Below are 16,229 nucleotides of genomic sequence, written 5' to 3' on the forward strand. Positions count from 1 at the left end.
GAATAACCATCAATGTCAATTTGCTGCCGTCTCAAGTCCAATATCAACTCCTTCGTTATCTCCGCTAGACCCAGCTGCCTCCGTTCCATACTCCAATCTCGCCCAACAGCTCATCAGTTGTCTTCTCGTTGGAGCTCCTCAATCATCCCATCTCCCTCCCTCCCTCTCCTTCCTCTTAGGCAAGGAGCACAGCAACAAGATTGTTGGCTTCTTCGTGCTGCTTGAGTAAGATCCAGGGTGGAAGCATGCAGTCAAGGTCATTGGGCCTGCTCCCCGGATACTCTTCATCAACCACTTTTACACCACCCTCTCTCTTTGTTTTGCAATCCAGTTGAATGAGAGCAGCATGCTCTCGGTCGAGCAGCGAGAGGCGGAAACAGCAGCACAAGCCTTTTGTAGCTATGGCGTCGGTGAGAACATGAGTGCGTGTGGCATGAAGTAAATCGGTTTGTTGCAGTGATCCTCCTCCTCCACAGTTTCCTAGCGTCGGATCTCGCTGTGCAATGCTCCTCCTGCCAGGATTTGCTGCATGTTGCAAGCGTATGTTTCAAGTGTTTCAGATGTTTCAGAAGAATGTTGCAAGTGTTTCATGTGGATGTTGCAAAGTAGATCTAGATGTTGCGATGTTGCATATGTTTCACACACATGTTGTAAGTGTTTTATCTGGATGTTGCATTTTCAATGAGAGATTTGAATGATCCATGCAACACGAAACAAATATTGCGGCGGGTTTTTTTCCTCATCATCAATAGATAGCTAATAAATTTTTTTCAATATATTTTTTGATGTTGCAAATGGTGATTTTTTATATTGCAAATGTTTCTTTCTATATGCAAATGTTATTTTTTTGATGTCACGATGCATTGGACGTCGGGTCCGATGAGAAATTTTACCGTCGACGTCGGGCGCTAGCAACGCCCAAAGGTTTTTTTCCAGAAAAAAAGAACATGTGGCGCTCGCCACACATGATACTCCCTGCTCCGCCACGTATGGCTGCAACGCTCCCTTCGTCCGCCGCAGCATCGCCGCTGCTCCTCCGCCGCCACGCAGCCGCTTCCCTATCCTCCCGCTGCCGCCGGCGTTGGCAGCGCCCGGCTGCCACACGGCGAGATGCACCCGGAGCTCCGCTGGCGATGCGGGACGCGCGGTGGCTGCCGCCAGCAGCGCCTACCGGATGCAATGGCGCGCGCGGAGCCACTCGTACGGCGGCGGCGGCGGGGGAGGCGCCGCACAGAGGAAGCGAGGGGCAGGGGTCGCTGTGGATGGTCTTGTTCGCCACCGCGGTGGTCGTGTGCGGCTCCTTCGAGTTCGGCACCTGTGTGAGAACTAACTCTGGTTTAGCCATATGAGCCATGTTACTGCATATATATGATTTATTAGTTCCACGAAGTAATACTTCTCGAGGAGAAAATTTTGACCTGCCGTTCTTGATTTGCTTTCAATGTGGTTTGGTCGCCATGCTAATGCTATGCAGGTCGGGTATTCTGCACCTGCTCAAGTTGGGATTGTGAGCGACATTGGACTGTCGAACTCCGAGGTAGGTTAGCTCTTGGCATATGCAATATCCTTCTCGAGCAGGGATGTTAGTTTCTTTATTGCCTCTCGTGGCTGTGGTTCAAATTAACCTTTGTGTCCAGAAATGGTAGAAGGCTATTAGCAGAACAACAGAAGCAATTTCATCATTTTATCAAAGCAGAATATGGATTTATTGTAACTGTATCCTAAAAGTTTAGTTGATGAAGCAGCTATGAATTATGATTTAAAATGCAACCAAGCTACTGGTCCCTTTGAACCTGTCTTATTTTTTCTCGAATCGATTTTTTGTTGACCAAATACAATGTTGGACAGAAGGTCCCTGTTGGTTTCAACCACAACATCATTTTGATTCATGTTAATCTTGTAGTATGGTGTCTTTGCATCTGTCTTGACGATTGGAGCAATGCTTGGTGCTCTGACTAGCGGCCGCCTGGCGGACATACTTGGACGAAAAATGGTGAACTAATTTAATTGATGATTGGGATAACACACGTTGTTGCTTCTGTTCATCCTCATGATATCTCTTCCATTTGCATTTATCACAGACCATGAGGTTTGCAGCAGTTGTAGGCATTTTTGGTTGGCTTACTGTATATTTTGCCAAGGTATGTTCCTCCATCAGCTATTTTATTGCTTCATCTGTTATTTCTTAGCTATAATACTGGCCTGGAATGATATGAAGGATGCTATGATGCTCTATGCCGGAAGAGTTCTGCTGGGCTACTGTACCGGAGTTCTTTCCTATGTGGTGAGCATATATAGTTCTCAATATGCACCTGAATTTTTCATTTTTCTAAAACTTTGTTTAGACAATGGGAACGTGTCCCAGCCTCTGCAAAACAGCAAAAGTTTGCACACAGCTTTTAGAACTTTCTTAAGATTTTGTTTTATTTAACAACATCCTATTCTGTTGCACTAACATTCCGTGGGGTTATAACACAGGTGCCTGTCTTTATATCTGAAATAGCACCAAAGGATATCCGAGGGGGCCTTGCAACCTCAAACCAGGTTAGAGAAATCAGAACTGAAGAGCTTCTTAAATTTTTTTAGTGAATCTTAAGAACTAATATGGGCTCGTTGGCACATGCAGTTGTTCATCTGTTCAGGGTGTTCAGCTGCTTACATTATTGGAGCACTTCTTCCATGGCGCTCTTTGGTTCTAGTAGGTAATAACCTTTATTTTTTTTCTTGAATACAAGTAATAACTACTCCCTCCGTTTCAAATTGTAGGTCGTTTTGGCTTTTCTAGGTGTATAGATATTATTATGCATCTAGATATAGTGTGTGTCTAGATGCATAATAATATCTATGAACCTGGAAAAGCCAAAACAACCTACAATTTGGAACGGAGGGAGTACTATCTTCACATGGATGTTGTCCCGCATCAAGAGAAACTAATGTAGCATTTCATGCAGGATTAGTACCTTGTGCTGTCTTACTTGTGGGGCTTTTCTTCATTCCAGAGTCTCCAAGGTGGCTGGTGAGACGGTAACTGACTTTGCGTGTGATATGGTCATGACTCGTGATGTGAAAGATGATTTTTTTTTCTGTTAATTTCATGTATTGTTAGAGGAAAATAACATCATTTTCTGCTGTCCATGGTTTTCATCTAAGGATGGCAATCATGTGGCAGGCAATTTTTCCCATCCTGTTTGTTTCGTAAGATATGTGTATTACAAATTCAGCACTCATTGGTTTTTCCTTACAACATCAAGATTATGTTACATTCATGACTTATTTCTCATTGCAACACATGGTAAAATATATCAAAATAATAATAAAATATAACCTCTTTTATGAAGCGAAAACCTTGACGGAAGTGATAACTTCTAACTGTACATTATTCTTTGATGAGATGTGACAGGCCAACGTAGGGAGAGAGAAAGAGTTTCATGCTTCATTACAGAAGTTTAGGGGAAGAGATTCAGACATTTCTGAAGAGTCTGCTGAGATCAAAGTTATTTCTTCCCAACACAGCTTCCATTTATCAGACAATGTGGACCATAAGATATTCAATTAAATATTTTATTCAGGGTTATATAGAATCAATTCACAGATTACCTAAGGCAAAGATTCAAGATTTATTTCAGAGTAAAAATATTTATGCAGTCACGGTAAGAATTTATTCGCTTGATTTATTATGAAAGACCTTATCAGTTTCTTGTAAAAGCAAAAAAAATATCCAGAAGTTAATGGTGCAGTCTATTGTTTTCTGGGAAAGTATGAAAGAAGTTCAGAGCTAATTCTGTAACTTCTATACCCAGGTGGGTGTTAGCCTGATGATTTTTCAGCAACTGGGAGGAATAAATGCCTTAGGCTTCTATACAAGCTATATCTTTTCCTCTGCAGGTATCTGAACTAGATAAATTTCTCTCTCTCAAAATGAGGTATCTGCAATTGCTCTTTCCTGAAATTTCAGGGTTTTCTGGAAAACTTGGGACCACCTTGATTGGCATTATTCAGGTTCAGGATTAACCACTTCTTTCAATAAAAGTAATTGGTCATAGATTTTTTTTTCTATAATTACAATTTTTTCAGATTCCAATCACACTGCTTGGGGCCCTTCTCATGGATAGGAGTGGAAGAAGAGCCCTTCTTTTGGTATGGACACTCAAAAACTGTGCTGATGTGCACACAGGAAAAACAGAGTTCTATGTGTGATATTCTTCTGTTTTTTAGGTATCTTCATCTGGAACATTTCTTGGCTGCTTTCTGACTGGGTTATCATTCTATTTTAAGGTAACATAAACATTTTAGTCTGTCAATTTACAGAGGAACAGTTGAGCTTAATGTTTAAAATTAGCAATCAAATGGTATCAAGATTTACAAAAAATGAACTTTATAACAACTTCTGGTTTGTCTCTGTGATTGTCCACTGCTTTCTTCAATACTTAATTGATTTTGACTCCTTTGATCAATAGTAGTTATTTTGAGACTGTGTTTGCACGCAGAGGTAGCTGCAGTTATGAATGTTGCACTCCTTGAATTGCTCAAGCTCTATTTGGAAAGCAGGAATTTCATAGAAAAATGGTTCAGTTTCCGCTGGGATTCAGAAAATTTTTCTTAATTCCAAAACGGAGCCTTGAGTTATTTTTTTCCATCTTGTAGCTGATGATGGGATAAATAATACTCCTACAAGACCTGCATTACTAGACACTCATACTTCGTATGTATGAGGCTCCATTGAATAACTGGATGAAGTCAGAAATATCACAAAATGGAACTGACCAAACCTACATGATCAAACAGTTGAATAAACATAAACTAAATAACAATTTTGTGAACATCCACCAGCTATCCATGTATTATGTCTAGAAAAACAATGCAGCAAACATAACATTTACTTTTCTTTATATTTTGATTTGCGATGTTAGCCAATGATCTTTTACAGGCACAAGGACTGTACTCCCAGTTGGTTCCTACTTTGGCTCTTTGTGGAATATTGGTATAGAAATTACAATCACTGAAACTCCTATATTTATGTAATTGAAATGTAAATTTGTTTACATATTCCATGAGTTGAAGTTAATTCTCAGATAATCTCTTGAACACTGCTAATCGGGATCAACCCTGTACATTCTGAAATGGACCCTTTCTGAAAATGACACCATTGAACTTTTGGAGATTTTACACCGTGATCCTGCTTTCTAATAAAATAGGTATATTACGCAGCATACTCAGTTGGAATGGGACCAGTTCCTTGGGTTATCATGTCTGAGGTAAGAAAGTATCATGTGAAGTTAATTTTAGATGATGATCATATGTTCAGGGGTGTGTAAGGGACTCATGTTTTCAACTGTTTTGAAAAGAATATGTTTTCAACTGTTGACATCTCCTGATTTATTTCCACAGATATTCTCAATTGACATGAAAGCAATAGCCGGGGGCTTGGTAACCCTGGTCAGTTGGATTGGTTCCTTTGTGGTTTCTTACTCATTCAACTCCCTTATGGACTGGAATCCTGCAGGTAAAGTTATTTATCATCGAAAACACAGGAGAGTGAGGGGGGGGGGGGGGTGATGATTAGGGCATTTACTACTGGGCTGTTCAAGGAGCAGTTAAAAAACAACAGACGTTTTGAAAGGAAACATTTCAGTAGCTGGAAATTTAGCCACAGAAGGATCTGATTCGAAGCTGCAGTGTGTATTGTATCTGTTTGGTTGATATAACTATAACTGTTGGATATTCCTATTCGCTTCTGTATGCAGGTACGTTCTTTTTGTTCTCTGCAGCGAGCTTGGTCACTGTGCTATTCGTGGCAAAGCTAGTACCAGAAACTAAAGGGAGAACACTGGAAGAGATCCAGGCGTTGCTCAAAGCCAGCACGTGAGAGACTGTGATGAAGGACGTACATACGCTCGTTACCTAGAACACATTTGAAAAATTGTGGTGAATACTCTCCTCTTGTAAACTATCACCTCATGTAAATTCTCTTGAACTGGTGAAGGATGTTCTTGCTAATTTCACCTCATGTAATTCTTCTGCAATGTACTCCCTCCTTTTTCAAAATACAAGGCATGGTTTGACTAGGTGCGCTCTTCAAGGCCATATTTTGACAATTAGTACCTCTTATGACCGTAAAAGTGACATCATATAAAAGTACTTTCAAGTATGAATCAAATGTTACTAAATTTATATTCTATAATTTACAAATATTTAATACATTGTTGACCAAAGATTAAGACTTCCCTATTAATATGCATTCCTGTCTTAAAAAAGAAAAGTATAAAGTTTAGGATTCCTTTGGCAAGGCTCCCGCAGCTCCGACTGGAGCCCTACCAAACAGGTATGTTAAAAATGACTTCACGCCTGGAGCACTAGAGGAGTCGCTAGTCGGAGCTAAAAATAGCAGCTCCTTTCCATTTTAGGAGCCGGAGTCTTACCAAAGAGACTCTTAATTGAAAACTTGGGATTGGTGGTGATCAATCAAACAGAAAAAAAGGAGCAACAATTGAGGATACTCAGATTAGTTCCATACATAAATCATTACCCAGAAATAAGACAGACTTAATCAAAGGGTATGCTGTCGACATCAACATTCCATCGCTTGGAACACAATTGTCCTGAATAATCTTCATTTTGAGCTTCCAAATTGTTTCCATGGAACTCTTCCAAGTTCCAACCAACAAGGCGTGTATATGAAGGACATCTCTAGTCCTGCCCATTGGCCGGCTATTTCATCATAATCCTGTGGCCATATGTTGCCCAAGTCTTGAAACTTGGAGGTATTCCAATGGTAGGCCACTCCTCTTCTCAAAGATGCATTCAAGAAGACGATCTCTTTGTAAGGATGAAACCCAAGAACACCGGTGTATCCGGCATAGTTCCCTTCAGCCACATCGTCAGTATCAAGGACATCATCGTTGTCAGAGTCCCATTCAAATTCCGCTTCCACTACGTAGTTGTCGTCGACGAGAACACTCGCGGCGTGTATGACGGAGGAGGCCACTCCGATCGCAGCGTCTCGGAGTCCAGTTTGGCTGGCCTCGTGCTCCTCGGGGAGGAGAGGGATCAGGAACAGTTCAACTCCATCCCGTCGCGTCACCGCCGCCTCCACCACGTGACGTACGCGCCTAGGGTTCCTGATCGCATATCTCTGCTCCAAACCTTCTGCCACAAGAAGCTTCTGCAATTTTCCTGATCGCGCTCAGCTCCCATTCCTCCGCCCCTGCAATTTTCGCCCATCGATCTACCACGCGTATGGGTTCCGGTTTGATTTCGTCCAATTATAGATTCGATTCACCAACGACCTGCAGCATATCACGTTCGTTATTGCTACTTGCTATACCAACAAGATCTGTCTCTCTGCCACCGCAGCCCTCGCGATCTCGGCGTCCAACAACAAGGGAGGAAATCGATGGCGGTCGGACGGGAGCTGCCCGACGACCTCATCGCTGACGTCGTGCGGCACCTCCCGCCGCACAGCCTGGCCGTGTCCCGGTGCGTCTGCCGGGCGTGGCGCGACCTCGTCGACGCGCGCCGGCTGCTGCGTGCGGACCTGCTCCCGCGCTCCGTGGGCGGCATCTTCATGAACTACCGCGCGCTCTATTCCCCGGAATTCTTCTCCCGCCCCACGACGGGCCCCTCGATCTCCGGCGACCTCGGGTTCATCCCTGGGTTCTCCACGGTCGTGGACCACTGCAACGGCCTCTTGCTTGTCACGGAGACCAGTGACGACTACGTCGCCAACCCTGCCACGCGGCGGTGGGCGCGGCTGCCCCCGCGCCCAACCTCGCAGATGGGGGAGGCCTGTGATCAAATCGAATGCCTCGTGTACGATCCCACTGTGTCACCACACTACAATGTTCTTGATCCCGTCCCTCCCTAATCAGCCCAAGTCAAAGATAGACCCTGAGATGATGCAATCTGAATGGCCACCGTCATCACTGCAAGTGTTTTCATCAATAACTGGGTGCTGGGAGGAGAGGTCCTTTGCTCTCGAAGAAGGGAGCTGGGACTTGGAGGAGAGGTTGTTTGTTTCAGAAAGAGGGCGTATGGTACGAATCATTACTCACACGAAAGTTTATTGGCGAGAAGCGCTCTATGTGCTCTGCAAAAATGGTTTTGTCCTGAGGTAGGTGTTCTTTTTTAAAAAAACATCCTTAGATTTCCTGGTCTAATCATGGCTAGACTAAATTATGCTCACCTTTGTCGCTGATCATTCTTCTTCTTTTTTTTAGGATATCCATGTCAAATGCTTAGTATAGATTGATTCCAAGTCCATCAGATGTTGAATTTAGGTACCATGGATGCCTTTCTTTGGGAAGATCAGAGAAGGGGGTATATTGTGCAGTTGAGCATGATTGGCATGGACTAAGAATTTTTCTCCTCAATGAATCATGTGGTCAAGTGAGATGGGAATTGAAGCATCATGTTGATCTTAGGTCCTTTGCACGTAAGTTTCTTGCACGTGGGGACTCCAGTCAACAACATAAAGGACCTTGGATATTACAGGATATTAACAATTACAAATATCCTTATGACAATGGTTTACAAAGAGAGGTAGTGGATGACAACTTTGAATGGAACTCTGACGATGATAATGTTCTCAATACAGATGATATGGTTGAAGGGCACTTTGAGGGATATACCGGTCTTCTTGGATTTCATCCTTACAAAGAGATTGTCTTCTTGAACTCGGATTTGTACAGAGTAGTAGCCTATCATTGGAATACCTCAAAATTTCAGGATTTGGGCAACATATTTCCAAAAGAATACCTTGAGGTTGCTGGCCATTGTGCAGGAATAAACACCTCTTTCACATAGACACCATGCTGGATGGATGATTTCCCAGAAAATAATTTTGAAGTGCGAATCGAAAAGTAGCACAAATGTGTTGCTACTGTGGAAGCAATGTATAGAAGACAGTGTATTCATGTTTGACTTTCTGCCCCTCTAGTTTGTCTTAATGTTTTGCCTGGGAAATAATCCAAGTTATCATCTTCATTTTCACCCTTTTTTTTTTCTTTTTGGTTGTTGCCTGGATGATAGTGCCATCGGTTTGTAAAATGCACCAAAATATATAAATCAACGTTCATCTATGTTCTATGTTTGTTCGGTTATAACAAGAGTACAAGACATTATCTAAAGAGTTGCTAAACTGCAGCGATCCTTTTTTTGGTTCTTTATTCCATGTCCTCAAGCTCCAGTCGAAACAAATCTAGGTAAAAAAGGAAAAAAAATGAAGTGGGACAAGAGCAAGAGCGCCCATGGTTCCAATGCCCGATTCGCCTCTCCTAGCAAAAGGAAAGCAAGGCAAGCTTCGCTTTGCTGTTTAGTACAATTGCCGCCTCTGTTCTTACCTCTCCTCTCCTCTTTCTAAGCTGCAAGATCTTTTGTCACTGATTCTTCCTTTTAGGATATCCTTGTTGAATGCAAAGTACAGATTGGTTCCAAGGCCATAGATGCTGAATGTAGGCACCATCATGCTTTTCTTTGGGAAGATCAGAGAACGGGGTGTATTGTGCATTCGTGCATGATTAGCATGGACTTCGAATTTTTCTCCTCGATGAACCAAGTGACCAGATGTGATGGGAATAGAAGCATCAAGTCGATTTTAGGTCCTTTGCACGTAAGTTGGATGCAAGTTAGGACTACAATCAGCAACATAAAGGACCTTGCCACCTTGGATACTATAGGATATTAAGACAAACTTTGACAATGATAATTTTCTCAACACAGAAGATATGGTTGAAGGGACATACAGGTTTTCTTGGGTTTCATCCTTACATTGAGATTGTCTTTTTGACTGCCTCTTTGGGCAGAGCAGCAGCCTATCATTGGAATACTTGCAGGGATTTCAGGATTTGGGCAACATATTTTCAAAAGATTACAATGAAATTGCTCTCAGTTGTGCAGAAATAGAGACCTCCTTCATATACACACCGTACCATGCGAAGATAATTTGGAAGCACGAAGTGAAGATTAGAACAAATGTGTGCAAGCACAGGCTCTCTGTCCTTGTATCTAGTTGTATATGCCCTATGCTTCTTTTGGGAAATAATCCGAGTGACCATCTTCATATTTCTACCCTTTTTCTTTGTTGTTGCTGGGTTAACTTCATCTTTTACATCTCATGTGTTGCTCTCAGTTTGTAACGTGAGCCTAGGATATTTGAATCGATCTTGCATTCTCCTTTTGTTCAGTTATAAGTGCAGACTATCTGACGGGTTGCTAAATTGCAGTTATCACGTTTTGGTTCTATATTCATGTGTCCTTAAACCCATGTCCAAACAAATCTTGGGGAGAAAAAAATGAGGTGGAATATCTCCATTTTATTAATCAGTAAAATCTGTTGAGCGAGGCTTTTGAGGGCATGTGCGCGACACAGTGATTGGCATCGTGTCCTGGATTCTGATTTCCGGCTGCTACTAGTGCTACAGTACTGGATCTGTGTCCCGGCCGCCGCCCTTGCCATCTCGCCGTCGAACAGGAAGGAACAATGGCGGAGACGCTGATCGGGTGGGAGCTGCCCTACGACCTCATCGCCGACGTCCTTCGCCGCGCGGCCTGGCCGTGTCCCGGTGCGTCTGCAGTGCGTGGCGCGACCTCGTCGACGCGCGCGGACCTCCTCCCGCGCTCCGTGGGCGGCCTCTTCCTGAACTACCGCGCGCACTGCTTCCCGGAGTTCCTCTCCAGCCCCACCACGGGCCCCTCCATCTCCGGCGACCTCGAGGATTATGATGGAAGCCTTTATCTGGGAATTTCACAGAAGGGGGTGTATTTTGCATTCAATCATGACTGGCATAGAGTTTGGATTTTTCTCCTCAATGGATCATGCGGTCAGATGGTCTGGGAAATGAAGCATCATGTTGATCTTAGGACCTTTGCACGGAAGTTGCATGCACGTGAGGACTACGGCGATCTGCAACATAAAGGACCTTGGATACTGCAGGATATTAGCTATTACAAATATCCTTGTGGAAATGATAAACATAAAGAGGTTGTGGAAGACAACTTCAATTGGAGCTCCGACGACGACAGTGTTCTCAACACTGAACATATGGTTAAAGGACACTACGATGGATATACCAGTTTTCTTGGATTTCACCCTTACAAAGAGATTGTCTTCTTGAATGCAGCGTTGAGCAGAGCAGTAGCCTATCATTGGAATACCTCGAGGTTTCAGGACTTGGGCAACATCTTTCCGAAAAATTACCGTGACATTGCTGGCCAATGTGTAGACATCGAGAGATCTTTCCCGTACACACCATGCTGGATGGAGTTCCCAGAAATAAAGCTGCAAGTGTGAATTTAAGATGAGCACTCATGTTTTCGCAAGCTATGCGAGCAAGGAGTAGACAGTACCATACTACCAGTGCTCGTGTTTTGACACTGTGACCTAGTTTTTGTCCTTTATTTATGTTTGCAAATAATCTGAGCGACCATGTGTCTTTGCTCTTTAGTAACCAATGCCCTGGCAATTTGGAAGCTCGAAGTGAAGATTAGCACAAATGCACTGCAAGCTATGGGAACGATGGAGTACAGCATACCCTTTGTTTACGATTCCATCTTTTTTTTGAGCAACGGTTTCTTTATCAAAATAATCTGAGCAGCCGTGTCTTCAGTTTTTCATCCTCCTTTGCTTGTTTGATTACTGTCAATATAACAAAGCAGCCATTTCATATGCGCTTTGCGTTAGAATTTGAGTGTTTCCTGTTGCATGATCGATGCTACATTGATATTTCATAATTGGACTGACCGCATATTCTATCTTCTTGTTTTATTATTTCTCATCGCTGCATCGGTTGTCTTTGTGGTTGTCTTGTGCGCTGTTTATAGCTCAATCAGCCCAAATCACTACTAAAACTAGTGATGGCGGATCCAGAATTCATGAAAATGTATACGGAGCACCGCATCAGAATAACAAACACGGCGATAGCATGTGTGAAATTTGTTGGATCGCAATCAACAATAGTCCAGTCCATGTACTGAAGCCGCACTATATCTGCAGCCACAAATCTTGGAGACAGAAAGGAGCCAGCAAACTACTGCATGGGATATAGTACATTAATATCTCAAGGGAACTAAATCAACACATGGTACTTGCTTTAGTTCCCTTGAGATTCTTTTGAGTTTGGGCGGGCCACGCAGGAGGTGCCTGCACAATCTCATGCCGTGCAAGAGGTCGGTAAATGTTGAACGGGCACCACATTTGAATAACAAGCTAGTATGGCTTGGAAAAAGATCGAAAAATATGTAGAAAACAACCAGCATTTCTTATAGGATCCAAATTTTGAGTGTAGGTCCGAAATCAACTAACAGTCCCGATAAAGAAAAACAAACAGTCTGGGACCAATCAAAACCTACTACTATAGTACTATGCTGTGCCGCCGGAAACAATTGTCAATAATAAAGAATACCACAAACTCTTGGGCTCTTGCCACCAGGCTTCACTGAAGAAAGTATCGTGAATACGTTCAGAACTGAAGTGTGCACTCGCATGTCAGAGTTGTCGTGGCAGCTGTTTAGGTTGCCTCCACTGAGTATCTCGCTCAGCATGTTCCGCGTTTGCACATTGTTAGCTTCTCGGTTTTCCCTAGAAAAAAAATTATGCGACAGCATATATGTCATGAAAAGGCTTCTTTAAGTTATCGAGAATGAAATCAACGAAAATAAAGAAAGAGAAAAGCTGAAATGGAATTGTCTGTCTGGGGAAATAACATAATCTATTGGGCCAGCACAGAAAACAACAAAATACAAAGAGATTCCATCCTAATAAGCCAAAGGTAATCCGATAGAAGCACGGTACTCACTGATATTGTGAAATAAGATCCTACAAAATTATCAATGTCGAGTCCTGACAGCAAAGTAAAGAAACATATACATCCACCATATTTTCTCACTGATATAGTTAGTTCCTTGAGCAAATATGTTTTCCCATTTTCCAGGTGCCCAAGCTTGTATCAATTAGCTTATGATTTCAGGGAGAATATGCTACTAACCTAGGTTGAGTTCAAGGATATGCCACTGTCTAATTGACATGTGTGGGTCATTGGACCAATGAAAGTCAACCTCGGAGACTGACTGTACCCGCATGGTAATGGAACATGAGATGGGAATATCTTGAGAAACTCCATAAGTAATAGGAAAAATGATAGAAGGTGGCAAGTCAGGACCAACCAGGGTTCAAAATCTTAATATTGGAATGTTTTCTGCTGGTTGGCCAGTTTACTGATGAAAAAACACTCCAGCTAATGTTTCAGTATCCGATGCTGTTCTGAATATATAGTCAGTTTTGTTCAAAAATCGTACAGCCATATTGGAAGTACTTACTAAGGGTGTGCTTGGATGCGAGGATGAAGTGGGACGGGATGGGACGGACCTTCTTTTGCAAGTCTAACACATGCCTTGGTATGGATATTGCTATCAGTTTTACAAAGCATACCATCTTTGGATATGCAAACAATCATATCAAACCACAATGTTATACATTAGTTACCTTCTGCTGTAAAGTAGTTGTTCCTAAAGATTACTTTTGCCAAGACCATATGACCATATGCCTATGTATAAGCCTACTTTAGTAGTTTAGTGACATTGTTTCAGTTTTATCACCAACAAAGAAACAACAACGTTTTCTGATGAATCACACTGAAATCATGATTGATTCTACAGTCTCCACAATGTCCACGTCTCCAGTGCCAATGTTACTACAAAACTCTGTACAGTTTTAGCTAATATGTGTGAGGACAACATTTGTATACAAATGCAACTACGCATCAAATCCCGATACACACATTGGTCAAGGCTAAAGTATTTTTATTTTAATTTTCATGCTTTGTGCTAGACTTTTCTATAAGAATCTCTCTAAAGAGCAAATAAATAACTGAATTTGAACTATGAATTTGCATTATTTTTTCCCCCAACCTAATGATTTTCCCAACTACAGAAATCCGAGGTTCCTCGAAACGATGGTAATTGGTACCTAGCAATAATTACCAGGATACTGAACAAGATTATCAGATTCCATCTTTGGTGCAGTTGGCAACCATAGGGACTCCATGAATATATTGAGACTGACACATGTGACAAATGAAGCAGAATCTGAGTTGCAGATGTGATGGGGGGCATACTCGGTGATTTTATAGCAGATTCATGCCCTGGGATCTATGTATCCAACAATTTATCTTGTTGGTTCTTGCTTGCTTCCAGCTTATTACTTTCCTCCCTTATCACACGCTTGAAGTTACTGAGCTCAGCAGAGTCATCACCATACACCATCTTGATGTTATCCAGGCAAGCACTGAACAAGCAGATAAATCGAATATTCGAATCATCATTTCAAAGTTGATGAAAAAAACATGCAGATACATAAACAAGGACCGAATAGCAGACCTGCAAGCTTCCCGATCGAATCTGCTGCGTGGCACGCCAAAGAACTCATCGAAAATCTTTGGTTCCACCCTGCAGAACGAAGGTCGGTCTAAAATAGCAAGACATCGGTCAGAATGACATCTGAATTACAAAAACCGCATTAACAAACCGGTGATAAGCAACTACCTTGGTAAATGTTGCAGGTGCGGGTGGCCTTGTCGTAGTTGATGCACCATCCGTCGTCGCCGGTCATGCTCCTGTACAGCTGCACGCAATGATCAACACCGTCGCCATCAGTTGGTCGATTGATGCGCAACAACAAATTCCACGCTCAAAGTGACCGAAATCTCGCATCCTCCGTCAAGAAACAATCCTTTGTTGTTCCCGGATACTGCAAAACGCTGAGGTTGCCGACGATCCTACCTGAAGGTCATCGGGGTGGTCGGCAAAGATCTCGTCGGGGGTGGGGAAGTCGGGGCCCTTGTCCAGCTTGCAGCACGCGCCGCACCCGCTCGCGCACTTCCACCGCACCGCCCGCTTCGCCTTTGCCTTCTCCTGCGGCCGCTGCTGCGCACCCCCCTTCCTCGCCTCGCCGCCCTCCGGCCTCCGCGGGCCGCGCGCTTCCTCCAGTTCCGCCGGGCGGTTCTTCTTGGCCTCGACCGATGGCCTCGCGCCGGACTTCTTCTTGCTGCTCGGGGTCTCGCCGTGCCGAGGCAGGGGCGGCGGTGGCGGCGGCGGGGACGGGGGTGGGGACTTGGCCTCGCCTCGCCGCTGGCCCTTCCTCCTCCTACCGCCCGAGGACATGGCGGCCATGGCGGTGAGCCGCATGGATATGGACCTGCGTGCGCTGGCGCCTGCGGCCACCGCGGTGGATGCCGCCGACGCCGCCCTGGCGCCGCGCAGCAGCAGCATCTTCGCCTCGCTTCAGTAGTTTCTCGCTCGCTTTCGCTTATCCCCTCCTCGCTCGCAAGGCCTCAAGCAGGGCTTGCAGGCCCAAAACAAACTTCAACAACCCAAGACGAACACTGCAGGCCCATATATGTTTTTTAGGTAAGCAGGCCCATATATGTTAGGATTAGACGGCTCGTAAACATGGCTATTGGAGGCCCATGTAAACATGGCCGAAAGTGGGCAAATCCTATCCATATTCCGTAGAAAACTAAACATCTATAATCCAGTAGTAGCCTTAACTCGTCCTCCTCCTCCGTCCCACCCCCATTCCTACCGCCGTGCTCCACCCCTGTCGCCCTCGCATGGCCCACCTTAGGAACGGAGGGTGAGAGGTGGGCGGAAGCGGCCGGCGGTGAGGTCGTTGCCGGGCGCTAGTGGTGGTCGAGGCAGCGACTTAGAGTTAGGGTTTAGGTTACTGGGGTGGGAGCTCTAATGGCCTGCGACAATAGATGAGGAGAGGGTTGGGGGCGCCAGAGGATCGGTGGTGGTGGTGGTGGTTCGGCCGACAGCGGAGGTGAGACGGCGCGGTAGCACCATCGGCTGGGTGGGGTCGGACGGTCGGTGACCGGTGGTGGGGGCGAGGATGCCCATGGGATTAAGAAGAGCGTGCGGCGGTGGTCGGCGTGACGGCGCGGCAGCCGCCGCCCCAGATAGATAGATAGGAGCTCCGAAAGTGATTGTGAGGTGTTCGGAAAAACTACTGCAGTCAAAGGTTCGCGATTGTGGGGTGTTTAGAATTTAGGAATAGCAGTCACTTCACGCTAAACGGTAATCCTAGCTATTTCGATGAAATTTACTAATAAAGCCGGCGGCACTATGGTGGTCGAAGAAAGCTAACAGCAGATATTGTTTCCGTTGCACAAAGAGTGTGAAATAATCTTGAATTATTCCAATCACGTCGCCATCGTTAACGCGCTAAACACCAAAGC

The 16,229-nt window shown here is 44.2% G+C and overlaps 3 protein-coding genes across 4 annotated transcripts; 2 read left to right on the forward strand and 1 right to left on the reverse strand.

Moving 5' to 3' along the window:
• The first annotated feature begins 939 nt into the window (after window positions 1–939).
• On the forward strand, window positions 940–6,065 carry LOC101762841 (sugar transporter ERD6-like 16). Of its 2 annotated transcripts, XM_004984240.3 has the most exons (18): window positions 940–1,319; window positions 1,475–1,537; window positions 1,904–1,993; window positions 2,082–2,141; window positions 2,219–2,284; window positions 2,479–2,544; window positions 2,627–2,702; window positions 2,952–3,016; window positions 3,401–3,493; window positions 3,570–3,650; window positions 3,801–3,885; window positions 3,956–3,999; window positions 4,075–4,137; window positions 4,216–4,275; window positions 4,928–4,981; window positions 5,196–5,255; window positions 5,389–5,503; window positions 5,745–6,065. In XM_004984240.3, exons 1-18 carry the CDS (start codon window positions 948–950, stop codon window positions 5,864–5,866), a joined length of 1,635 nt encoding a protein of 544 aa, XP_004984297.1. In that variant the 5' UTR covers window positions 940–947; the 3' UTR covers window positions 5,867–6,065. The 2 variants fall into 2 exon arrangements, with proteins under 2 accessions (XP_004984297.1, XP_012698449.1); XM_012842995.3 differs by lacking the exon at window positions 4,928–4,981.
• Window positions 6,066–6,825: 760 nt separating this feature from the next.
• LOC111255948 (putative F-box protein At3g13624) lies at window positions 6,826–8,102 on the forward strand. Its single transcript, XM_022823614.1, has 2 exons — window positions 6,826–7,234; window positions 7,354–8,102. Exon 2 carries the CDS (start codon window positions 7,394–7,396, stop codon window positions 7,862–7,864), a length of 471 nt encoding a protein of 156 aa, XP_022679349.1. The 5' UTR covers window positions 6,826–7,234; window positions 7,354–7,393; the 3' UTR covers window positions 7,865–8,102.
• Window positions 8,103–12,173: 4,071 nt separating this feature from the next.
• On the reverse strand, window positions 12,174–15,298 carry LOC101763252 (atherin). The gene is made up of 5 exons (XM_004984242.3): window positions 14,773–15,298; window positions 14,536–14,614; window positions 14,371–14,458; window positions 14,109–14,278; window positions 12,174–12,574 (listed from the first exon to the last, which is right to left on the reverse strand). The coding sequence occupies exons 1-4, from the start codon at window positions 15,259–15,261 to the stop codon at window positions 14,143–14,145; spliced, it is 792 nt and encodes a 263-aa protein (XP_004984299.1). The 5' UTR covers window positions 15,262–15,298; the 3' UTR covers window positions 12,174–12,574; window positions 14,109–14,142.
• Window positions 15,299–16,229: the final 931 nt, after the last annotated feature.

Source organism: Setaria italica, chromosome IX, assembly GCF_000263155.2.
Source record: "Setaria italica strain Yugu1 chromosome IX, Setaria_italica_v2.0, whole genome shotgun sequence".
Classification (NCBI taxonomy): Eukaryota; Viridiplantae; Streptophyta; class Magnoliopsida; order Poales; family Poaceae; genus Setaria; species Setaria italica.